We start from the raw sequence: 27474 nt of genomic DNA, 5'->3' as shown, positions 1-27474 counted from the left end.
GTGGGTTTTGAACTCTCTAAGATGTCAATCCATTCTTTAGTCTTAAGCATATGCCAGCGCCTATAAGGTTGGATAATGCTTTGGGAGGGTGTTTCCAATACTGGAAGGGGAAGGGAGAGAGAGATTAGATAATGATCAGACCAGGCCAAAGGGGTGGGGGGGCAGGGCAGTTAGGTCAGCTAAGTCAGCTGTACTGCTGAAAACTAAGTCAATGGTATGACCCCTGATCAGTTGTGTGAGATCTAAGGCCTCCATATCTAACAGAAGTCTCTTAGTAGCTGCATTCTCTAATTTCCCTGCGTAAATATTAAAATCTCCAAGAATTGTGAAATTTGTCTTATTACAAATTAAATCTGCCACTTGCTCTGGAAAGGCTTGAATAAAATGCAATGAAGAGGCAGGGGGCGATACACTAGGGCCCCAGAGAAACTATATTGAGGATTTAAAAAGAAGGAAAGATACATACTCTTACAATCTAATAACTTAAGTGGATGGGTGGTGACCTTAACTGAATCCTTGACAATAATGGCAATACCCCCTCCTTTTCCCAGAAACTCTCTCATGCCTTATGTTTGAGTACTTATTAGGTAAAGCCAGGGAAATATCAGGAGCTGAGCCCTCATGGAGACATGTTTCCGATAGGAACAGGGCTGTAGGTGTCAATCCATTAAGTAGAAGATTGGTATCCAGTTTGTGGATAGCTAAAGATCTACAATTTGCCAGGAGAAACAAGCTATATGGTGCTTTATGTGATACAGGTATGTTCTGTATCAGAGGTCCAGTTGTAGGCCCAGGGAGGTCGAATTGCAGCAAACCAGCTGGGTAGTTGCAAAGAGGCCTTTGGAGCTTGTTGTGTCCCTGTAGCTCAAAACAGGAGGTCAATCAGCCTACCAGCCAAAAGCAGCAGGGCAGTCCTTCTTCCGTAGTATGCACATGTCAAGGAGTGTCCTGAAGAGTGGGTCATTTTTATACTTCGTGCCCTTTGACATGGGAGAAGCATATAGATTCCCCCCAAACAGAAGAGTGTGACATTTCCTACCTCCCTCCCCTGGCCTCAGTCTTTCTAGGGGCACAATAAGCTAGTGTCAAGTATTTTCTGTGTGAGATGGGCCAGTGGCTTTGGAGTACAAGTGTGGAAAGTGACAGCTCTACCCAAGCCACCCTCCCCATCAAAGGAAGGAATAGCCGATACAGCCAACATCCAGACTCTCTATTATGACACTGTCTAAAGGGAATACACAAATGCCAACTGCCAACTGCACCTAGTCATGTGTCCCATGATAAAGGCTGTAGGCACCTAATGAGTAGAACAAGAAAATTACATCTTTCTATATGTAGCATTTTCAGACGTGTGACTTAAAAGCCAACTTTACCAGTAAAGAAGCTTTTGAATTGCAACTCCTGAGACACCAAGCATTACTTTCCAACCTAGTCCCAGGCAAAGTTATTACTTATTTAAAGATTAAATGTAATAAGGTAACCCAATACTATTTATTGGGGGTGGGGGGTTGCAATAGTGAAAAACAAGTAGAGATTTGTTTTTCAATACCAGGGCATGTAAAACTTAAAAGTTCAAGTCCAACTTTTTAAATACAATGCATCCTGCCCTACAGGCTGTTTAAGACCATTATATATATGTATGTTGCACAGAGGTTATAGTTAAGTTCACATCTTAAACATACCAAACCATAGAAATTAACCTTTTATACTTACAGTTATCTAAAGTAATTATAACTCATGCCCTAAGGTAACTATAACTCACGCCCGCCATGCACTCTTATCTGATCAGTAATTTTACTGCAGGTGTTCCAGTGACATTATCAAAGATATCATGAGTGCTATAATGTGTGGGGTAATTAGCAGTGCATGATGAGGATGCGAGTTATAGTTACCTTAGGGCACAAGTTATAGCTACTTTAGATGACTCTAACTATACCTGCGGCCAGACCCTGCAGCAAACCATGAAACCCCACCCTGCGTTTGGCCCTTTGCCATATGCACTGGGAGCTGGTCGCTAGCCTGTCTCCCTGGGTGTGTGGAAATGTGTGAGAGGATGTATCTCAGGATAAGAGTGACTCTTAGGGTGTCTGTCTGGGTGTGAGAGTGGGTGCATCAGTGACTTACTGGGTGTGTCAGTTTCAGTGTGGGTCTATGGGTGCGAGTGTGAGGATTTCAGTGTGTCTGTGAGTGGGTGTGTGAGGGTCTGAGTAGGGGTGTGTGTGTGTGTGTGAGTATGTCTGTGAGTGGATGCTTGAGGGTCTGAGCAGGCTGTGAGTGGTTACACAAGGGTCTGAGAGGGTCTGTGAGTGGGTTTGTGAGTGTCCGAGTGGGTCTGTGAGTGGGTGCGTAAGGGTCTAAGTGGGTGAAAAAGTTTGATAAAGAGAAATTAAGAGAGAGAGAAAAAGAGTGAGAGGGAGAGTGATAGACAGTTTTTTAGGCTTTGGTGAATAACATAGGGGGTCATTCTGACCTCGGCGGTAAATGGCGCTTACCGCCGGTCAGAAGACCGCCATAACACCGCCGCGGTCACGGTAAACCGCCACGGTCATTCTGACCCGCAACTGGCAAACCGCCAAAAACCCGACAACAACAAAAGTCCGCCACACCAACGGCCAGCGAAAAACTGGCGATGACCAAACCTCCACCGTCACGCCAACAGAAATACGCCCATGCCATTCCGACCCACAAATCCCCGCAGCGGTCTTTCAACCGCGGTATTCCATTGGCGGTACACACCGCCGCGCTCAAAATACACACACCTTTACAAAACACAGCCACATTGGACAATTCAAAATACACACACCTGATACACATACACACACCACTCCCACACACCCATTACAATATAAAACACACTCCCACATCACCCACAAACCCTTACGACCACAATTGCGACTGAAGGCCAGAGAGAGACAGCACAGAATAGAGTACACCATCACACAGAGGCAAATCCCAACATCACCCACACAATATCCACGCACAAAATACCACACACCACCACACTCACCACACTCTACAACACATACACCACCCCACACCTCATCCACACCACCCCATGGCACCCCAAAGACACCCCAGGTTTTCTGACGCAGAACTCAGGGTCATGGTGGAGGAAATAGTTCGGGTAGAGCCCCAGCTCTTCGGGACACAGGTGCAGCACACCACCATTGCCAGGAAGATGGAGCTATGGCAAAGAATAGTGGACAGGGTCAACGCTGTGGGACAGCATCCACAAAATCGGGACGATATCAGGAAGCGGTGGAACGACCTAAGGGGGAAGGTGCGTTCCATGGTATCAAGGCACAACATCGAGGTGCAGAAGACTGGCGGCGGACCCCCACGTACTCCCCCAGAATTTACAGCATGGGAGGAGCAAGTCTTGCACATCCTGCATCCTGAGGGCCTCGCAGGAGTAGCTGGAGGAATGGACTCTGGTAAGTCAAAACTTCACTACTTCATTCCCCCCACCCCACCTGCATGCCAAATCATACCCCCACCCTCACCCCCACCCCCATCACACCAACTCCTTGCAAATGGCTCACCATCACAACCCACCCATCCCAACACCTAGCCCTGCATGCATCCACAAAGCATGGACACCCATCACCAAAGCATGCCCACTGCACATACCCATCTCCCCCACAAGCCACCGTCACAACAGCCCCCACAAGGGAATGCCAGCACTGGGGTACACGGCCACCCACCCATTGCACACTATGGCACACACAGAAGCAATAACCATACTCTTATACCCCTGCAGGACCCGAACGCCACCACACCGCCCAGGAGGGTCCAGAAATGTCCATCCCACCCCCAGAAGAGGCCCCCAGTGATGACAGCAGCTCTGTCTCCCTGGAACCAGATGACCAGCCCGGCCCATCGGGGACCTCGGGACAGTCGGTTCCCCTCACACAGCCACAGGCCACAGCAGACCTACCCCCCTCTGGGAACACCAGCACAGCTCCCACCCAGCGGGCCCATGCCTCTGTCTCCATGACACGTCAATCAGCGGTGTGTCCACCACTACAGGGCACCCAGGTTGACCCACCACCCCAACAACAGCAGGGACCTGGGGGCAGTGGTAGTGGGCACACGGTCCAGGGGACAGAGGCCCAGGGAAACAGGGGAACTGGGAGGGCTGCTGTGCTACAGGGGGGGGACAGGCCCAGGGAACCCACTCTCCACGAGGCCCTCTCCTCCATCATGGGATCATACCACCACTCCCAGGAGACGATGGCTACGGTACTGGCCAGGTTCCAGGAGATCCAGGTACTGCAGGAGGAACAGTACATGGGGTTTAGGGAAGAACTCCGAACCATTAGTTCCGCAATGGGGACCATCGTCGTGGCTCTTAACCAGATTGTCACCACATTGCGGGACCATGTGGCACCACAAAGGGCCCCTGTCACTAGCATGGGCCAAGAACAGGCTAGGCTAGCCGGCGCTAGTGGACAGGAGGCCCCCACACAACAACAGGCCACCAGAACCCTACCTCCTGCAGAAGAAGAACCACCCCGCAAGCGGGGCCTGAGATCTCGGAAGAAGACAGAGTAGGATGGCAAGACCCCCGCCAGCAAAGGATACCCCCTGATGTCATCCCACTGTCCCACATTGTCACCCTGTCCAACCTTAAACTGCCCCTGCTCCATCCTTCCACAGGCATATGGACAATGCACCTGTGAGACTGAAAATCTGGACTCTGCCATGGACATTACTCCACCATCACCCATCACCGATTTTCAAGCATGTCCCTAAATTTAGCACTTCAATAAAATCACTTATTGTACTAAAATTATCTGGAGTCAGCTTGTATTTTGAACAAATGTATTAGACATAACGGTGCCAAAATGATCAGTTACATTGTGATGACAACATACCACTGTCACACAGCTGTAGTCCATGGGCAAACAAAGCAGAGGTCACGCAGTGGGGCCCACATCTCTGAAAACGGAAGGGAAAGTCACAACTCAGTTAACATAAACTGGGGGGAACCTCAGACAGTAGAGAGGCAGGAGACTGCAAGTACATGTAAAATGGCGGTTTGGATTCGTACCTGTGTGTTCTTGAAAATACTGTTGTATCACTGTGTCCCTGTTGTCTGTGTCGTCCCCATTGCCTTCCTCCTCTTCACTCTCCACAGGCTCCACAGCTGCCACAACACCACTCTCTGGACCATCCTCCTGCAGGAAAGTCACCTGGCGTCGCAAAGCCAGGTTGTGAAGCATACAGCAGGCCACGATGATCTGGCACACCTTCTTCGGTGAGTACATTAGGGATCCACCTGTCATATGCATGCACCTAAACCTGGCCTTCAGGAGGCCGAAGGTCCGCTCGATCACCCTCCTAGTCTGCCCATGGGCCTCATTGTACCGTTCCTCTGCCCTGGTCCGGGGATTCCTCACTGGGGTCAGTAGCCACGACAGGTTGGGGTAACCAGAGTCACCAATTAGCCACACACGGTGTCTCTGTAGCTGTTCCATCACATAAGGGATGCTGCTATTTCGCATGATGTACGCGTTATGCACTGACCCAGGGAACTTGACATTTACATGGGAGATGTACTGGTCAGCCAAACAGACCACCTGGACATTCATGGAATGATAACTTTTTCTGTTCCTGTACACCTGTTCACTTTCACTGGGGGGAACCAAAGCCACATGGGTCCCATCAATGGCATCAATGATGTTGGGAATATGTCCAAGGGCATAGAAATCACCCTTCACTGTAGCCAAATCGCCCACCTCAGGGAAAACAATGTAGCTCCACATGTATTTCATCAGGGTAGACAACACTCTGGACAAAACCTTAGAAAACATAGGCTGAGACATCCCTGATGAAATGGCCACTGTTGTTTGGAATGATCCACTTGCCAAAAAATGGAGTACTGACAGAACCTGCACCAGAGGGGGAATCCCTGTGGGTTGGCGAATGGGTGACATCAGGTCTGGCTCCAGCTGGGCACACAATTCCTGTATAGTGGCTCGGTCAAGTCTGTATGTCAGTATGACATGTCTTTCTTCCATTGTCGACAGGTCCACCAGCGGTCTGTACACGGGAACATTCCTCCATCTCCTCGCAAGTCCCAGCGGACGGTGCCTAGGAAGGACAACATGGAGCACAGAGTCAAGCAAACCACAGGTACGTTCCCACAGCTTGCACAGTACACGATTCGCTATGCATTGAATGGCTTGTATGAGTGGCAATGCAAGGCCTAGGCCTGTGTGACGCAGTAGAAATTAAGCCATGTGGGCCCTTGAAATGGCGGCTGCCTGACCTGTGAAGTGTGACAATGGGATGTGAGGTCAATGCGCTGGCGTGGCACACCGTGGCGGTAGGCGGTCGAAGACCACGGTGCAAAGCCGCATTGGTTAACATAGAACCCTATGGGTTTCAGGAGCCAATGACGAAGTGCGCCGCGGTCGCGGTACGCACCGCCGCGGTACGCACCGCCGCGGGCGTGACCGCCATTTTCTATCAGCTAAATCACTCGAGACCTGATCATCCACAGGAGAGGACCTATACTGCAAGTGCTGCTGTGACCTCGGTCTGGAAGAGACAATGGCTGCTGCGACTGGGGAAAGGGCCCCTGCCTTCACTTCTGAAGAATTGGAGAAACTTGTGGATGGGGTCCTCCCCCAGTATGCGCTACTCTACTCTCCTCCAGACCAACAGGTTAGTACACTGGGACCATGCTTTGTGGGCAATGACTGGGTTGAGTGGGGTGAATGAACGATGGTGCGGAGGGGAGCGTATGAGGCATGCATAAAACAACAGATGAGAGCATGTGCCACATGGCAAGGGTGGGGATGGGGGGACACTCACATCGAGCATGCAGAAAATTATGATATTTTATTTTCTCTCCCTGTACGTGTCACATAGGTCAGCGCCCATCAGAAAGTCGACATTTGGCGTGCCATCACCAAGGACGTCCGGACCCTGGGGGTCCACAACAGACGGGGCACCCACTGCCGCAAGAGGTGGGAGGACATCCGCCGCAGGAGCAGAAAGACCGCGGAGGTTCTGCTGGGGATGGCCTTCCAACGTAGGAGGGGTGCCACTCGTCAATTGACCCCCCTGATGTCTCGGATCCTGGCGGTGGCCTACCCAGATTTGGATGGGCACGTGAGGACATCACAGCAGACACAAGGGGGTGAGTACAAGCACATTCTGCTATCTTAGCGCACAGTGGAGGTGTCTGGGTGGGGGAGGAGGGATGTGGGTATCCCTAGGCCAGGGCAATTTCTGTAGGCTAGTCCCCTCCGTAAGGCATGGCCCTGTGCCCCCGCCCTCCACCTCTGTAGGGTGCCAAGTACAGCTATCCATGGCCTTGTGTCACCTATGTGTGCAGATGTCGTCCATTGGCTTGTAGGCCAGGTCTCAATGATTGAGTAGTGTACCCCAAGTGCGCGGCGTAGTGCAGGGGGCTTCTGTGTCTGTCCTCTCCGCCAACTGTGTTGCCAATGCATGCACTCAACATGTCTTTATTTCTCCCCCCCCTTTTTATGTCTGCTCTTCCTGTTCATGTGTGCATTAGCATCATCTGGCGGAGGAGAAGTGGCATTGGAGCACGAGGGAGCTGCATCTCACATGGCCCCGGAGGGCCATGCAACGGACTCTGATTTCACCAGTGAGACGGAGGGCGAGGGGGGCTCCACAACGGGGACACGTGGAGACATCAGCGACACCGACACGTCCTCGGAAGTGAGCTCCCTTGTGGTGGCGGCAACATCCGTGCCCACCGCAACAACAGGTACAGCCGCCACCCAGCGCACCACCTCCGCCCTCCAAGCAGCCCCTCAGCATTCGCCCCGTACCCGCTCGCACACCAAGGCGGGCATCTCCTTCGCCCCAGGCACCTCAGGCCCTGCCCCAGTTACCCCTGCTGCCCTCAGTGAGGAGGTCATTGACCTCCTCCGGACGCTCATTGTTGGGCAGTCTACCCTTTTGAATGCCATCCAGGGGGTGGAAAGGGAGGTGCATCGGAGCAATGCATACCTGGAGGGCATTCATTCGGGTCAGGCTGCCCATCAGCGATCGTTCATCGCTCTGGCCTCAGCACTGACGGCAGCCATTGTCCCTGTCTCCTGCCTCCCTCCTCCAACTCCCTCCACCCAGTCCCACTCCCCTGTTCCTCTGCCTATCCCAGACACACCTACAGACCATCCTGCACACACCTCAACACCCAAGGTCAGCTCATCCAAACATAAGCACCACACATCCCACAAGCATTCACACAAGCAACATCCACATGCAGACATGCCAACAGCCACTGCCTCCTCTGTGTCCCCCTCCTCCTCGTCTCCCTCCTCCCTCCCTGTGACGTCTCCACTCACACTTGCATGCACCACTTCATCAGCCACTACGTCCATCACCAGCACACCCACCAGAACACTCCGCACACGTGCAGTCACCACCCCCACTGCCATTTACACGTCCCCTGTGTCCTCTCCCAGTGTGTCTGTCACCCCCTCTTCCAAACCACACAAACGCAGGCAGCCACCCACCCAACAGCCATCCACCTCACGACAGCCTCCGTCACAAGCACCTGCACCCAAAGACAGCACACTTGACTCTCCTACAACCACATCCTCTTCCTCCACTCCCATACCCCCTGCACCTACCCTTCCCATTGCTCTTAAAAAGTTTTTCCTCTCCAAAATTAACCTCTTTCCATCACCTGACCCACCCCTCCATGTCGTAAAGGTCCAATCAGCACCTCAGCCACCACAACACCTGGACCTACAAGGACCATAGTCCAGGGATTTTGGAGTCCACCACCTTCGAGTGCAGCTACATCGGCCAGCAGCAAAGGGACAGCCAGCCCACCCCTGGGAAAAAATCCAAAAAAGGCAAGGGCTGGCGCGAGAGGACAGAGACGGCAGCCTCCACAGGCACCACCCTGGCACTGTCAGGAAGTGGGGTGCCACCTGGCACATCTCCAAAGGGAGGCAAAGGCCACAGAGGATCAGGCAAGGATGGCAAGGGCAGCACGGCCGACAAGTCCGGCAGCAGGTGAGCTGCCCAGGAGGGCCCCACCAGCCCCATTCCGGGGGTGAAGGAGTACACTCACGGGCACAGGACACCAGCACAGGAGGGCCCCGCAAGCGAGAAGTCGGATGGCGAGTGAACACCATATATTGGCCGGATCTGGTGCCCTGGAGACACATGTGAAGAACCGCTGAACAGGGCCCTTCAAGACAGGCACCGCTGAACAGGGCCCTTCAAGACAAGCACCGCTGAACAGGGCACCGCCGTCTCAAGAACCGCTGAACAGGGCCCTTCAAGACAAGCACCGCTGAACAGGGCCCTTCAAGACAAGCACCGCTGAACAGGGCCCTTCAAGACAGGCACCGCTGAACAGGGCACCGCCGTCTCAAGAACCGTTGAACAGGGCCCTTCAAGACAGGCACCGCTGAACAGGGCACCGCCGTCTCAAGAACCGCTGAACAGGGCCCTTCCTCTCAAGCACCGCTCTGCTGGGCCCTTCAACTCAAGCACCGCTCCGCTGGGCCCTTCCTCTCAAGCACCGCTCCGCTGGGCCCTTCAACTCAAGCACCGCTCCGCTGGGCCCTTCCTCTCAAGCACCGCTCCGCTGGGCCCTTCAACTCAAGCACCGCTCTGCTGGGCACCGCTGTCTCTGCACCGCTTCGCTGGGCCCTTCCTCTCAAGCACCGCTCCCCTGGGCCCTTCAACTCTAGCACCGCTCTGCTGGGCCCTTCAACTCAAGCACCGCTCCGCTGGGTCCTTCAACTCAAGCACCGCTCCGCTGGGCCCTTCCTCTCAAGCACCGCTCCGCTGGGCCCTTCAACTCAAGCACCGCTCCGCTGGGCACCGCCGTCTCTGCACCGCTCCGCTGGGCCCTTCCTCTCAAGCACCGCTCCGCTGGGCCCTTCAACTCAAGCACCACTCCGCTGGGCACCGCCGTCTCTGCACCGCTCCGCTGGGCCCTTCAACTCAAGCACCGCTCCGCTGGGCACCGCCATATCTGCACCGCTCCGCTGGGCCCTTCAACTCAAGCATCGCTGACACATTGGCAGAAGGGGCAGGCCCGGATCAGTGTCGGACAGGGCTGCACGATACACTCTGGGCACCAAGACTCCTCCAGTACCGCTGGAGTCTGTCATCCACTTGAGAGACTGTGGCTTTGCACTCCCCAGGATGGCACAGTGGGCAAGCCACCTACTGTAGGGACTTGTGAGACTGTGGCTTTGCACTCCCCAGGATGGCACAGTGGGCAAGCCACCCACTGTCTGGACTTGAGAGACTGTGGCTTTGCACTCCCCAGGATTGAACAGTGGCCATGGAGGCCCCTCATGGATCTGGCGTCGTGGACTCATGTGGCTGAGGTGCCCCCCCTTCCCTTCCCCCTGAGGTGCCTGTAGTTTTCCTATCTGATGCCCCTGCAGTGTTCTCTCCAATGGATTCGGGTCTCATGTGTGGGCTTTGCCCATGTGTTGAGGACCATTGGCCCACGTACAATGACAGAAAGCCAATTTTGACGGGACAATTTACATATGCGTATATAGTTATGGGATGTTCGACTTACTTATTTACTTAGCCTTACAATATATTTGAATTCCAATAACATATTATTTTGTCTTTGCATTCTTCCGGGAGGTTTGGGGGTGTCACTCTGAGTTGTTGCTCTGCATTGGTGTGTAGGTAGTTGGGTGGGGGGGGGGTCGCGTATGTGTGTGCCCGTATTCTTTTCTCCTCCCCTCTCCCCTGTGTCGTAGGTGCAGTACTCACCGTTGTCTTCTGCGCCGGCGTTCGTGCTCCTGGTAGAGGAGTAGGTAGACAATTGCTGGTGGGATGTGTAGTTCTGGTTCCACGCTGTCCAGATTCCTCGTGGAGTGTGTAGGGTGAGCGTTTTCCCGTTCGTAGTCTGTTTCCGCCGTGTTTTTATCGGCGGGGCTCCCGCTCTGGAAAAGGTGGCGGATTGGTGAGTTGTGATAGGGTGGGCGGTACATTGTCTGCCGCCTGTCTGTTGGCGGTGACCGCCGCGCTGTTTGTTTGTCCCACCGTGGCGGTCGGAGTGTTAAAGTGGCGGTCTGTGTTGGCGGTTCCCGCCAGGGTCAGAATTCAATTTTTTGGGCCGCCTGCCTGTTTGCGGGTTGGCCGCCGCTTTAACACCAACCGCCAGGGTTGGAATGACCCCCAGAATTATAATAGATATTTCTGGACAAATTGAATAGAAAAAATGTATTTTTCAATTAAAAAGAGTGAGATCACCCTTCATTATGAACTTTAAACTTTTGAAGTTGAAAATAATTTCAAGTAGGGAAATGACCACAGACACACAGACTAGGACCCTCAACTTCCCGTGTGTGGGTCTGGGACCTTAACCTGTAGGCCATCAGTAACTTCCAGACATGCCTATGACAGCTGAAGCTGAGTACCAAGATGGCTGCCAATACTTTCTGTTGAAGTGTTGTCAGCCAATCACATCTCAGCACGAGATCAGGAGGGTTTGCAATATACAAATTTGGATTTTCTTAAATTTCTCAAAAACTACTGAATGGATTTGCGCCAAATAACAAAAAAGGTGCTTTCTGGACCAAGAGCTACCTTTCTGCCAAATTTGGTGTAATTCCGTACAGAGGTTTGGGCGCTATCATAGTTCAAAAATCCCAATGTGGATTAACATGGAAAATGCTCCTTTTTGACCCCCCCTTTTTCTTGGCCCCCACTTGACAGATCACCCCCTGAATGTTTCCAGACAGCAACTGATGTGACTCAAATTTCTGTTGGAAAATGTCCTGAAGATTCGTGAAGCAGCGTCACAGATATAGGAAAATGTTTAAAAAGCTGCTTTTTCAATAGAAACTAGGTCCTAACTATAGCTACCTAATGGTGACCGCCACTAAGTTATATATAAATATATAGTCCTATACTATAACTATAGCTAGCGCCCTACCCATGCACAGTTTTTTATTTAATAATTCAACTGCTGTTTGATCATTTTTATTGATGTTATAAAAGTTATCATGAGTGCCGTCAAATAGGGGGAATTAGCAGTTCATGGGGAGGGCGTAACCACCAGAAGTGTCTGTAAAGGCTAGTTGGCTTCCTTCCTGTGTGACCTACGGGAACATAACAAGCTCTAGAGACCTTGAAGGTTGAATCTTGCACTTGGCCACTGCTAAAGTGTGTCCTAATACCTTAAGTGCCATGCTCCCCTGTTGGAAGGTGGATTATTGGTAAGGGCGAGTGCCTACCCTGAGCAATAGGCCACTAACCCCTACTAGGTCCAGTCAGATTTGAATAAATAAATCCCAACTCAACCCATGATAGCTTGACAACAAGCAGTTAGACTTAACTTAGGAGACAGGAGTTTAAAGCATTCAAAAATCATAAAATAATAAATAAGTAAAACACAAAACACAATAAAAATCCAACTCCAATTTATATAATAAATAATATTTTTTTATCTTAAAAAATTGACACTAAAATCACAAAAATACAACAAAGGGAACTGGTGTATGAATCTTCAAACACTAAGGCCCTGATTACAACCCTGGCGGTAGGTGTTAAAGCGGCGGTAATACCTCCAACAGGCTGGTGGTAAAAAAAATGGGATTTGGACCATGGTGGTTGCTGCTATCCAAACCCGCCACTTTAACACATCGACTGCCAGAGTGGTAACGTCCGTTGGCTTGGAGACTTTGGTCTCCAGCCTGGCGGCCGCCACATTCCCTCCCTCGGGATCATGACCTGGCCTACCGCCATGGTTTTTGTGTCAAACATACCGCCACGAAAACCATGGCGGTAGGCACTATCAGTGCAAAGGAATCTCTTTCCTGGCACTGATAGGAGTCTCCCCCACACCTCCCCCTCAGCAGAGTCCTGCCCCACCCTCCCCCCCTCCCCCTCCCCATCCCAACCCCCGCACATATACACACACCAACATACCTTGTCACACACATGCATTCACAACACACAAAACTCACAAACACTCATTCACACATGCATCCTACGCGACCCACACCTGCATGCACGCATACCAAAACATACACACACACCCCACACATACACTCAACACCCCCTAACCCCCTCTCTGGTCGGAGAACCCAACTTACCTGCTTGCAGGGGGTCCTCTGACTGGAGACTCTCCATGGCGCTGCTGTCAGCAGCAGCGTCCGCCAGCAAAACACCGCCAGGCTGCATCATTGCTCATGATACGGTCGGCGGTGTTTTGCTGGCGTGGTGGTGCTGCTGTCAGCAGCGCCGCCTTAATGCCGTCTGCCATCCACCGCCATGACCGTCGGCGGTGTTCCACTAGCAATCTGGTGGGATACCGTTGGTGGTCCTGATACCGGTAGATGGCTGGTAGCCACTGCAGTGGTATGTTGGCAGCCGTCGCCGTGGCGGTAGGCGGTCAATACCGCCAATGTTGGAATGAGGGCCTAAATGTTTTTTAGGGCATAGAAACTAAAAGTACCAATATGGACACATGGCCACACTCGACTGGGGCAAAGTCAAAATTTGAGGCCGACCACAATGGAGCCCTGCTCGGGTATAGTGAGTGGGAGGCCTCCGGCAAAGTTTTTACCTTTGGACTTAGTCTTTTTTTTGAAGATTGTTTTCACCAGGACAAAGCCACAAGTTGGATTTGACCTACCTGGAGCCCTCTTCGGATACCTATCGCAGGAGACCTCAGTGAACAATTCTATGTTTAGGCTTAGTCGATTTTTTGTGATAGAAATCTTCATCCTGGATGAACTTGAAATTAAAGCCGACCTCCTTGAAACCCTCCTCGGATACGCTACGCTGGAATCCTTGGCCAACTTTTTACGCTCTGACTTTTTTGGAGCTTTTTCTCTCCAACGTCGAATGATCTTCCACATCAAGCCAATTTCAAGTCAAGATCGTCAGATTGCCTTTCCACAAGCCTCTGGTGAAATCATGGAAGTCTGGGGCTCTGTAGCTTTTCAGTAGGACAAACCTGCAAGTCAGGCCGGTCGCGGTTGACATAAGCCGGCTTGACTCAACGTCAGGTCGGTCCACTAATGAGCTTTTTTCCAAGGTTGCTCCAAACTTTTCCAAACTTCTGGATCTTCTTCCAGAAGGTCTTTGAAGGTCCTTTATGAGTCCACAATTAACCCCAAGGTTCCAGAAGCTCTGAATTTCTCATTGAGGGTTAGGACTCCAACACCCAGAATACACCTGGCTAAATCCAAAAATGACCACTGGTCACTAGTCAGCTGGTCAGGTTCTTCAGGGCTTGATGCAGGAGACTCTGGTCAGCTATTTTATACTTGTAGCAAACAGGGAGTCCCTTCTTGAAGCAGTTGAAGACAGGCAAAGTCCTTTTAGTGGTAAACTCCAAGTGTGCAGCAGGTGCAGTTCTTCAGAGTATGGTGTGCAGGTGCAGGCCAGGAGTCTAGAAGGGTAGTACTTCTGTTCTGGCCTTCTTCCTTGTGGGGATCTGAGGTGGGGATGTAGCTCTGCCATTTTTATCCTTGCTCCTGGGGTGGAAAGCGTGGGGCTCTCAACCAATCATATGCAGGCCACCACCCTCCTGAGTGACCATTTCGTGGGAAGTGCGGCAAAAATCACTCCCAGGGACCAACATTCTCCCAAAAGCCAAGATGGCAAAAAATCAGTCTCAAAGGTTAGGATTCGCTGAGCCCACCCACGGGTGTGGCTACGATTCCCTTAACACCCCCCTTTCCAGCCCTTTCCTAATCTAATCAGGGGGCACCTGGCTGTCTAGTTTTGCAGGAAATGGGTGAGGTCCACTTGCTGGCCCAAGTGTCCTTCCCTCCTTTGAAGTACAGTTTGGCAGCTCTCCCCCATCCTATTTTACCATTTGCTGAGGCAGTTCTCATCCCCCATGCATTTCCTTTGTGTTTAGCCCAGGGCACTTCACACCTCATCAAGCCAGCCTGGCCAGGCTGCTAGGGGCTGGCCAACCAGAGAAGGGCACTTCAGAGCTAAAACTGGTAACTTTTAGAAAGAGTTCTAAAACTCTTTCTAGGAACAAGTTATATTACATTCAACAGTGACACATTGTTGGATTTATTATAACTTTTAATTTGACACAAAACATGCCATACTTTGCTCCTTTCTATGGTAAATATGACGTTATTATTTTAAAAGAAAGTCTCCCTATGTTAGCCTATGGAGCCCATTCAATACAATGGGGGGAACAAATGTAGCTATTTATCCCTCACCAGGGCTTATAAAATATCTTTCAGAAAGTCCCTGCTTATAGTTACACTTCACCCAACCTGGGGCACCTAGGGCACACCTTAGGGGTGACTTATATGTAAAAATAAGGTAGCTTAGGCCCGAGGAAGTACTTTCAATTCCAAAGTTGAATTTGGGGTTAGCTTTAACTTAAAAGCATCCAGCAAGGCAGGCCTGCCTTTAAAATGATACTGGGCACCTCAGCAGTGCACCTAAGGGTGTACTACCTATGCAGGGTTCCATAAACCTACATGCCCTACCATATACTAGGGACTTACAGGTAGGTTGACACAGACAATTATAATTAGCCTAATTTGCATAATCATCATTTTAATCATAGCACAGGCCCTGGGTCTGGTTGGCAGTGCTTGTTCAGGGCACCATCAGAGTCAGTAAATGACTAGCATAAAGGAACAATTGCGGCAAAAAGATAGGAGGCTTCTGCAATCGGCCCTGTGGGAAAGTACAACCTTTGACTTATCACTTCTTGCTCGTGGAAGTCCCATCCAAGGAACTGGGCACTGGAAATGGTTAGGACTGATGGTGCTGGAAATAGTAAGGACTACTGGTGTATGCTTAACTGGAAAACATTGCAAAGCTCTGGCTATAAAATGGAGCTGACATTTTTCTAATTTGCCAACTCTGATTGTACAGAGTTAAAAACCGACCCACTCATATTTTTCTACATAAAGTAACAACACTAATGATAAATATCTGCAAATGCTAATGTGAGAATAATGCTCCAAGGAAGCTCATTAAGTTTCTGCAGATGTGTGTAATACATTTCATAATTTCTTGTCATTAATAATACTTAAATGTATCACCTAACAAGAATTATTAATTGTGTCATTATTTATATGTTCCTAATGGTATGGTACTAGAATCTGAAACCAAAACAACGGCTGGTTTAAATATCATGTCCTAAATAATATTTACTGAAATATCTTACCAATACAGTTAATAAGACAGTATATAATCTTCAGATTTTTTTTAAACAATATATAGAAAAATATTTTTGTGAGACTATATTTTTGCTAATGATATTCTGATATAAAACCTTGTAAATTACATACATTATAAATTGTGTCTAAGTCCAATACATTCAAAAGACAATGCAACACTTTGAACTACTATATATATATATATATATATATATATATATATATACATATATATATTTATATAAAGAGAGAGAGAGAAAGAGAGAGTCCAGCAATCAAAAGAATATCAAATTCATGTTTTATCAACATGTTGCTGTGGTGATGTGTATGTATTGTGTATGTATTCACCACTTATTCTTGAACAGGTGTTATATTGACACACCGCATCATTTAAACCATGGCCAAAGCTTCAAATTGAAATGCATGATATCATCCTGTTGCACTCTCTTTTTGAATCCTCATTTTATGATCACAATTGATGAAAATTTACTTTGGAAAATATGAAGACTTATTAGCAGTTTTGGTTTTAAAAATAATTAGCACTTACTCTGAATATTTGTCTAGTTTGTGTATGTTTGTACTTTCTATGGTTGACTTTCATTTCAGTGTTTTCTTCACACGCAGATATGTTTACATTATCATACACATTCCACAAGCGTGTTTAAAAATGTGTTATCTTTGAAAAATTCAAATGAAAGAAAACGCAAATGACTCTTGTCCACATGAATCATGTTATTTATAATGTCTGTATCTGTTTCGAGACCCATACATATAAAGATATTCCTGTTTCTTTATTTAGGGACTGAACAATGTAATTGCAATGGACTTTGACTATAGAGAAGAGTCAATTTATTGGATTGATTCCAGTAGACCAAATGGAAGCAGAATTAACCGGATGCTTCTGAATGGAAGTGATATAAAGGTATGCAGAGCCCAGAAATAAAAATCATTGAATACATTTGCCAAAATGAGTAAGAAACAAAGAAAAGGGAATTTGAAGCAAATTGTGAAGATTGTCCTAGATATTATAGGTTATTATTATTCTTAAGGCTAAGAATAGAACATGAGATTGGTTGTGTTCTTTCATTAGGGTAATACTTGAAAAGCTTAGCATACATAGAGTTGGTGTTTTTTCATGTAATAATCAAAATGTTCTTAATCTTGCATTATCTTGGTATCTTGTTGAAAATGATGCTTTTGCTATTCTTTGTTTTGCACATTTATACTTTGATATCTTTTATGTCTGAAGTTTCATTTTAAAAGCATTTTAACAAACTGGTTTGATATAAAATAGGAGGTATATTTAATGGCATAAATATGGCTCAAGGTTAATGCTGAACAAGGAAAATAAAAATAAACTATTTATAAGTATCAGGTTAGTGCCCAGAAATATTTAATTTTGAGAAAATAGCAGTCGTTTGAGTTTCATTTACTTTTAGGATGAATTTACTATTTAGAGTGTGAAATACATCACTATAACAAGAAATGCACTTGTGTACTAATATCATTTGGCTGAATGTGTTTGAATATGAATATGCTACAAGGTAAAGTCGACATAAATGGGATATGTTGGCAAAATATTCCTCAGACATCACTGAGCATCAATATCTTTGAGTGATCAATATTATACAAACTTAAGATACATTTTTGGATTTACACTGAAGATGTTCAATTTGTAAGAATCATTTTAAATGTACAGTCCTAAATTTGAGAGTAGCAGGGTGGTATACAGGTAGATGAAAGGTAAAAGCTGCAAGGAAGAACAATTTAGAGAGCCTGAGGAAAGGAAAGTGGAGGTGATCTTTGAGGTGAGGGGTTTTTAGTTTTCTCCTGCACTCTGAGATTAGTGTTAGAAGTCTAATTGATGAATTATGCCATTCCAGAGTTTGGGTAAATAGACTGAGAAGCCCTGTCACTGAGTTGAAACATTTTTTCAGTTTCAGAAATCAAGAAATACTAAGAGGAATAGGGTGTTGGAGGTTGTGATTGTTTTGGTAGTTGTGAATGCGAGATAGATTGAATTTGATGTACAGAGAACATTTTGCATCACACAGTGTTAGTCCTGTTATGCATTTTAAGGATTGATTGTATTGTAAAACTTGAATGGCATAAAATCTGAAGTGAAAGCATGAGATCTTCCAGGTTCACTGTTAAAAACCATGCCTCATTGAGAGATTGATTGGTCTTGTTGTAGATGAGTCAAATACATTCGGCAAGGTTAATCCTTACCCTAGTCCATTGCTGACAAACTGCTATTGATTTGTAATGCATACCTTAAGTTAATGTTACTCTCATTCAGCACATGTCTGCCAATTTGTTATCATTAAATCAAATTTTCATTGTTTATCCCCTATTAAGTTTTTACATAAAATTATTTTTATTGATATTCTTGTCTCAATGTATTTCAGGTTTTTCTCCACATGAATGCTTCATAATAAATGCATTGCGTTTTTTTTCTGTACCCGATTTATAAGAAAAGAGTGTCTCATTTGTTTTTCTACCACAGCTCCAGCATACAGTTAGTGATCTCTCTGATAGTTTGCAACCTGCAGAAGAGTCAGTGTAGAAAGCTGAAATCCATGTAGAATAATTTGAGTGAGAAAAAATTATTCATGTGCCAAAAGGTGTTCAATGTAAACTTATTAGTTCCTGGAAATGGTCCTAGTTTCCATTTTATTAAGCAAAAGGTGTGAATTGATTGAGTAGAATAATGTGTGAAGATGAATATCATTAATATATCACAGTTCAATGACAGTTTGTTACCATCAGTTTGCTGCAGTATGTAGATGCTCTGTTCAATACGGATGCCTCTTCATTATTCTATTAGGACATTTACAACTACACAGCAGGGGGTGAACACTTGAGGACCACGAAAGTTGAATGTCAACTGTGGGCATCTAGGCTATTTTGGGGAAAATGAATGCTAATTACTATCTGAAGAATGTCCCAAAGTCCTTTATTGAATATAGATTATAGTTGAATGGTCACAATAAATAAATACAGTTCTGCAATTGTTAGTGCCTTATGTGCCATAAAGCTAGCATTGTTTTGAAATATATTCTGTCAAAGGCACTACTTGTTCATGTGTTAGACTTTTCATCTTTGGCGTGGTCTCTCTTAACTTTTTGCCTCTGTTTCCCAGGTAGTTGATGTGTGCTGGACTCTGTTTTTGCTGTCTTTGTTACTCTGGGCACTTTACCACCGCTAACCAGTGCTAAAGTGATCCTATACAAAATGTGTATATAATTGGTTTATCCATGATTGGCATATTTGATTTACTAGTAAGTCCCTAGTAAAGTGCCCTAGAGGTGCCCAGGGCCTGTAAACCAAATAATACTAGTGGGCCTGCAGCACTGGTTGTGCCACCCACCTTAGTAGCTCTGCAATCATGCCTCAGACCTGCCACTGCAGTGTCTGTGTGTGTAGTTTTTAACTGTAAATTCGACCTGGCAAGTGTCCTCACTTGCCAGGCCTAAACATTCCCTTTTCATACATATAAGACATCCCAAGGTAAGCCCTAGGTAGACCCAAGGGCAGGGTGCAGTGTATGGTTAAGGCAGGACACATAGTAATGTGTTTAATATGTCCTGCAGTAAAATAATGCAAATTTGTTTTTCACTGTTGCAAGGCCTGTCCCTCTCATAGGTTAACATGGGGGCTACCTTTAAATATGATTAAAGTGTAGATTCCATTTTGGAGCGGATAGACATGTGGAGTTTGGGGTCTCTCACACAATGCTTTCTCAAAACCCCTGGTGTGTGTCTGGGGACTGGGCTGGGCAAGGCAGGATTTCACAAGCAAGAGAGACTATCCTTTGAAGTAGGCCTACTTCAAAGGGCACAATGGGTATAAGAAGGGCACCCAAAACCACAGACTTCAGGACACTTCTGAAAACCAAGAGGAACCTCTGCCTGGAGAAGAACTGAAGAGCTGAGGAAGAAGAGCTGCCCTGCCTGTTACTGTGCTTTATGGAGCCCTCCTGCAGTTGCTTCTTCTTCCTGTGCTAGATGACAGACTGGACTTTGTGTTGCCTTCCTTCTTGTGAAGAACTCACCAAGCACTTGATTTAGAGCTAGCCTCCTGTTGTATGAAGTCTCAGGGACAGCAAAGACTTCTCTCTTCCAGCACCTGGAGCCTCTGCTGAGACTCCTACTCTGCCAAGTGGTGCCTATCCAGTTCCTGGGACCCTGAAAGGAGAAGCTGGCAGCCCAAGAGTGAGAAATCCACACACTGATTGGCGTGCAGGGAAAAGATCGACGTGACTGCGAACTGTGGCTGAAAAATCGGCGCGCCGCCGAGTTCGCGGTTGAAAATTGACTCTTGCCTGCAACGCGACCAGAAGATTGACGCACACAGCTGGAGAAATGACGCGCAGCACCGCTGACGGAGGCTGGTGAGATCGCAACCCGCTCTGCATGGTTTTCAGATCATCGTGCGGCTGAATTTCTGACACAAACACCGCTGGGTATGCAAAAACGATGCAAGGCCTGCCTGGACTCGAGAGTGCGGACCGAATGGATGCATCGCTGTCCTGCAGAGAGAAGAAACGATGCACATCGACCCGGCTAAAGGAAAAACGATGGAAGGTCTCACTTGTGAGTGAAATCGATGCATCGCAAGCCCTTTTTGATGCACACTTGCCCGTGCGGAGTTATTTTTCAAGCACCCAAGGTACATTTTCACGCTAACAGCATTAGCATTGTGTTTAAAATTACATGAAGACCTTTTCTGGTTTTTAATTGATAACTTGACTTGTGAATTGTGGATTTTTGTCGTTTTGGTCTTGTTTTGTTTAGATAAATATTCTCTATTTTCCTAAACCTGTGTTGTGTCATTTTGTAGTGCTTTCATTAAGTTACTCTGTGTGTTGGTACAAATACTTTGCACCTAGCACTTTGAAGTTAAGCCTACTGCTCGTGCCAAGCTACTAAGGGGGTAAGCAGGGGTTAGCTGAGGGTGATTCTCTTTTACCCTGACTAGAGTGAGGGTCCTTAGTTGGACAGAGGGTACCCTGACTGCCAACCAAAGACCCCATTTCTAACATTATGGAATTTTCATGCATAGTTTTACAAAGGCACAGTCTGCTATAGGTACAGTCTTGCATACTCATTATGGAAACACACTTATAGTATCAATAAAACTGATATACTCATATCAATTTAGGAACCCGACTCTAAAAAAAAAACTCAGACTTTCTATCCTTAGTAAAGCCATTATATAAATGTCATATTGGTTGTCAAACCTCAGCAAGACATCATTACATAAATCAACATACTTGATGTTTATTTATGTTGGTGATTGTTGTACTTTCATATCACACATTTAAATCAGTTTGTACCTCATGAGAATGGCCATTGGAAAAAGTATGCTTTATAGGTTCAGGGGGAAAGTCCAGGCTCTACATATATAATAAGAGGATAGTTAATTTACATCAGTGGCAAGCACAACATCGAATTAAAGCATGCAGTAGTCAGGAGCTTGCTTGTTGCAGCTAATGGTATTTAATAGGAAAATACGCTGTTCTTGTTACCAAAGGTTTGTACAGGGCGTTTATTCAGCAATGGATAGATACTGTGAATGATGTGTGGGTGTTTATTTTCTAGGTTGTTCATAATACAGCTGTACCAAATGCTCTGGCGTTTGACTGGGTTGGCAAAAACCTTTATTGGTCTGACACAGAAAAGAGAGTTATAGAAGTTTCGAAGTTTAATGGCTTGTACTCGACCATTCTTGTGAGCAAATGGCTGAAATTCCCTCGAGACCTCGTTTTGGATCCACAAGATGGGTATGAATAATTTTTAATATTATATTGCTACATGTTTCTTGAATTTCTTCACCCACAACAACTTATAAGACAGAAAAACATGACTTAGCTTACAACAACTAGTTTGAATTATTTTTCAGAAAAAAAATCCATTCAAGGGAAGAAATCCATAGGCAGATCACACAAGTACATTATATTTGTCCTTTCAATAAGGGGAGTTCGTCAAAACAGCTTTGCCTGGGACAACCGTTACTTCCTCACTCTTCAACGCATAAAGTTGCCAACCAGCAGCAACATTAATATACAGGACGAACCGTGGGTTTGTTTTCCGGTTCATTTTCTGCAGCTTTGCGGGTAAATTTACATAGGGTTGAAGCATTACAGCTGGTCTCTGTTGTATGTTCAAGCCTTGTGACTGTATATCCAATTTAAATGTCACGTTTTCATAAGTGTGATACAAAATGCTAAATAATGCAGTTTTGTAGTTAAAAAAACATTTCAAGTCAGACTTTGTGATAAAACATGTAAATTGATAGCAACTGAATGTGTCATTATGTGCATTCAAGGTGCCGAATTACTCAAAAAACACAATTAAGGAACAGTGGGATACGTTTGCATTAAATAGTTGCATTTCACCTCGTCTGTTGGGAAAATGTCATTATAAAATGTGGTTAGACAGGTCCTGCAGCCCTGTAAACAGTACAATGTTCACAGCCACTTACTTACGCCCGTAAATTCTGCATCGGCTGTAATTATAACGCCAATACTAGTTTTGCATACATCATAGCTTAATAATCGTCGTGATTCAGATCCCATAACACATTCATGTCATTATTTGGCTTCCTTCTTTTTATGGGCGAGCGCAAAGCGTTCCGTCCCATTCTGTAATCTCTCTTTGGGCTTCGAACCACGCCCATGTCACGTTTTATTAGTTCGTGGGCTTGCCTTGTAAAATACGCTTGCTTTCATTTGTGAAAGGCATGCATATGTCATGCCTTTTCCGAAGTTTAACCTACCTATACAGCGCTGGTAAACTACTAAAAACATACGAGACTTGATGTTTTCAGCCAGTTGTCTGGACTACTTTGTCTGTTTATTTTCCACACAGCCGATCGCGTTGCATTTTACACAGTGCGATCAAGCTGCATTTTTTCTCTTTACAGCTCTAATTCAAGCAAATGCGAGACGCATTGCATTGAAAACGCTTGGTAAAAAATGTTGCGGATGCAATATCCTCTTTACACAGGATATCTCATTAGAGCTGTAAAGTTTTTTGTTCAGGTCTGAGTGGTAAATAGAAAAGCTGTGACTGAGAAAATATTTATAGTGCTGATTGCGGGATAACAGTTATGGTATGTTTTGAAAACGCTATGGGGCATATTTATACTCCGTTTGCGCCGAATGTGCGTCGTTTTTTTCGACGCAAATTCGGCGCAAAACTAACGCCATATTTATACTTTGGCGTTAGACGTGTCTAGCGCCAAAGTATGGGCAAATAGCGTCATTTTTTTGCGTGAACGCCTTCCTTGCGTTAATGAGATGCAAGGAAGGCGTTCCCGTCTAAAAAAATGACGGCGACGCAAATGCGTCGTATTTATACTCCCGGGCAAAAATCACGCCCGGGAGTGGTCGGGTCAAAAAACCCCGCATTTGCGCCACTTATTAACGCCTGGGTCAGGGTAGGCGTTAAGGGGCCTGTGGGCTCAAAATGAGCCCACAGGTGCCCTCCCCTGCCCCCAGGGCCCCCCCTGCCACCCTTGCCCACCGCAGGAGGACACCCAAGGATGGAGGGACCCATCCCAGGGACATTCAGGTAAGTTCAGGTAAGTATACATTTTTTTTTTTGTTTTGTTTTGGGTGGCATAGGGGGGCCTTATTTGTGCCCCCCTACATGCCACTATGCCCAATGACCATGCCCAGGGGACATAAGTCCCCTGGGCATGGCCATTGGGCAAGGGGGCATGACTCCTGTCTTTACTAAGACAGGAGTCATTTAAATGGCGTCTGGGCGTTGTAAAAAATGGCGCAAATCGGGTTGAGGCGATTTTTTTGCCTCAACCTGACTTGCCCCATTTTAAGACGCCCTAACGCCATTTTCCCCAACGCCGGCGCTGCCTGGTCTACGTGGTTTTTTTCCACGCACACCAGGCAGCGCCGGTCTGCTAGCGCCGGCTAACGCCATTCCATAAATACGGCGCCCGCATGGCGCTTCAGAATGGCGTTAGACGGCGCTAAATTTTTTGACGCTAAACTGCGTTAGCGCAGTTAATCGTCAAAAAGTATAAATACGGGCCTATATATATACACACACACACACACACACACACACACACACACACACCTCCCCTACATTCCTACGACATATGAAAACTTTACTATCTTGGCTTTTTCCACTTTTTCTGAGTTGTATCTAGTATATAAATGTGAAACAAAGTTGGAAAACACAAAATAATAAAGAAGGAAGTTTGCTTAAATTGTTCTTTCAAATATATTTTCTGCAGCAATCCCTCTACTGAAGTAAATGTAAGTAGGCTTACTATATTACAGCATGCAGAGATACATGTTTAGTATATTGCTTTGAACTCAGCACAAAGACGTTAAAAAATAATGTGTCCGGTAGGTTTTGGCCAATTTTAGACATACCATGGAATATGTTCCTTAGGAGACTTTAAGTGTTTTCAAAATGTTTGTTTTACTTAAATGTAGAATTAAAACAACTATTATTTCCAGCCATATGAACATGATGAAAAGCCGTCAAAAAAGTCTAAAGAATATTTTTGACTTTTGACAGAGGAATAACCTAAAGGTTCTACTGTGAGAAGAATAGGGGACCCCTGGCAATATGGAAAGTAATTAAATAAACAGGTCAACCGTTTAGTGAGGGTTACTCTTGACAACCTTGTGATCTGCTTAGATGAACTATTCTATGTATCTTGCAAATAATAGTTGAGGGTTAAATCCCTATCATGAGCAAACAAGAATTTTGACAGGAAATTAAATCTGAATGATCTGCAGAAATTAACACATTGAAATGTTTCCCTGACAGATTTTAGCAACCAAACTTAAAGGAATTTATCGAAGAGAAATGAAAATCACAACATACATTGTTTATGGCAGTGAATAATATTTCGAGATGCATGTCTCATTTCCATGTACAAAAGTCAGGAGAGTAGTTATTTAAGGTACCAAGTAAATAACCTGTCTCTGTGAATCAATATTTACTTTATAAAGTGAATACACTGTAAGGTTCTGCGAAACACTAGCCCAGAATCTCTGACTGTGCTGAAAACTGGAAGTCTGGCATCTTTATCCTTTCTGTAAGTCAGTGCAAATTTTCTGCCATATGATTTTTAATAAGTAGCATTAACAAATAAATACTTTGAAGACTAAAGCCCACACTTAAGAGGTCCTAGCGCCATTCCAACGCCACATTAGTGTCATTAGTAAACATGTATGAGCTCACATTTACCCCTTTGTACTGCATGATGACATAATAATGATGGGAAATACTGCCCAGCAGATGCCCATATCTCTTCTTGAATTTAGGTTCCTAGCTACAGAAAAAGACTATAGCCTTAGAACCCGCCGTAGCGGGCTCAACCGGCGAGTAAAGGCCCGCTCCCGAGTTAAATGCCCGAGCCGAAGGCGAGGGCATTTAACAAGGGAAACGCCTTTAATAGCCGGTAGAGCCCGCTACGGCGGGTTCTAAGGCTATTAGAACATTCTGCCACTCAGGGCAGAATGTTCTCTTAAAAAAAAACAAATTGCTCACGGAGCCCGAGGGGATTAGAATCCCCTCGGGCTCGGTGAGGCTTTGTGAACAAAGCCCATTGGAATGTTGGCGCTGCGGGCTTTTACCGGCCAATAAAAGCCCGCAGCACTCCATTGTTTTCAATGGAGCTGCCAACTTCCAGTGTTCTAATAACACTTAGAATAACTGAAAATATTAAGGCCCATATTTATACTTTTTGACGCAAAACTGCGCTAACGCAGTTTTGCACCCAAAAAATTAGCGCCGGCTAACGCCATTCTGAAGTGCCATGCGGGCGCCGTATTTATTGAATGGCGTTAGCCGGCGTTAGCCGACCGGCGCTGCCTGGTGTGCGTGAAAAAAAAACACGTACACCAGGCAGCGCCGGCGTAGGGAAAAATGGCGTTTGGGCGTCCAAAAATGGGGCAAGTCAGGCTGAGGCTAAAAAATCGTCTTAACCCGATTTGCGCCATTTTTTTTTGGCGCCCAGACGCCATTAACATTAACCTTGCCCAATGGCCATGCCCAGGGGACTTATGTCCCCTGGGCATGGTCATTGGGCATAGTGGCATGTAGGGGGGCACAAATCAGGCCCCCCTATGCCACACAAAAAAATTAAAAAAAATACTTACCACAACTTACCTTTTCTTCCCTGGGATGGGTCCCTCCATCCTTGGGTGTCCTCCTGGGGTGGGCAAGGGTGGCAGGGGGTGTCCCTGGGGGCTTGGGAGGGCACCTCTGGGCTCATTCTGAGCCCACAGGTCCCTTAACGCCTGCCCTGACCCAGGCGCTAAAATCTGGCGCAAATGCGGGTTTTTTAGTCCCGCCCACTCCCGGGCGTCATTTTTGCCCGGGAGTATAAATACGACGCATATGCATCGCAGTCATTTTTTAAGACGGGAACGCCTACCTTGCATATCATTAACGCAAGGAAGGTGTTCACGCAAAAAAATGACACTAACTCCATGAACTTTGGCGCTAGACGCGTCTAACGCCAAAGTATAAATATGGAGTTAGTTTTGCGTCGAATTTGCGTCGAAAAAAACGACGCAAATTCGGCGCAAACGGAGTATAAATATGCCCCTAAGTGATCTTAGATATTCTGTGAGGGCTATTCCTTAACGTTGATTCCTCTTTCCAGCATACTGCATGTGAAGTGGCCCAGGATTAAAATATATCATTTTCAAGTACCTGGTCAGTACCTGTTCTCTATTCTGCCACTACTACGAATGATATAGATACAATAATACTTGCCCTGAAAAATATAGTCTTTTTGATCATTACAGCAAGCACGCAAATCATTGAATGTGAATTGAGACAATTACTCATTAAAGTTAAACTGGCTACGATTGGTAACTTCCTTTCTTCATCTCTAATTATTTTCACTAGGAGCTACACACACACACACACACACACACACACACACAAATATGCACACTCACCCACACACACACACATTTTAAAAATAAAAGGCTGAATTCCTAATATTTGCAGAAGTTTAGACCATTTAATTAATGCATGTTTGCCACCCCATCAACAGCTTTTAATTGAGAAAAATCTCTTCTTTAAAATTGTTAGCTGGCTTCAGCCTTTTCAGGATGGAATGTTTGTTTTCAATCAGGCAGGTGCTCATGGTGCAAGTCAATGAGAATAAGTAGGTGGTTTTCCTTACAACAGGTCCCAGTCTTAAGTTTTTCATCCAGCATCTATGCCTTTCCATTAAGCTATTTGAAGTCATCTTAATAGTTTTCTGTAGTGATATTGCCACTCCATGTTTTAAATTGTTGTACACAACTAGCAGGCAACTGCCTATTTACTTCAGGAAG

At 46.3% G+C, this 27474-nt stretch overlaps 1 protein-coding gene across 1 annotated transcript in view; it reads left to right on the top strand.

Annotated features, from left to right (window-relative positions):
• LRP1B (LDL receptor related protein 1B) overlaps positions 1 to 27474 on the top strand; it is a 4500992-nt gene that overhangs the window by 3794400 nt on the left and 679118 nt on the right. Inside the window, exons 58-59 of the mRNA XM_069225083.1 lie at positions 16933 to 17055; positions 21737 to 21918. Coding sequence (XP_069081184.1) covers positions 16933 to 17055; positions 21737 to 21918 — 305 coding nt within the window. The remainder of the gene's footprint in view (positions 1 to 16932; positions 17056 to 21736; positions 21919 to 27474) is intronic.

This window comes from Pleurodeles waltl, chromosome 3_1, assembly GCF_031143425.1.
Source record: "Pleurodeles waltl isolate 20211129_DDA chromosome 3_1, aPleWal1.hap1.20221129, whole genome shotgun sequence".
NCBI lineage: Eukaryota > Metazoa > Chordata > Amphibia > Caudata > Salamandridae > Pleurodeles > Pleurodeles waltl.
Note: the sequence above shows the minus strand (reverse complement) of the source record. Positions and strands in the feature narration are given on the sequence as shown.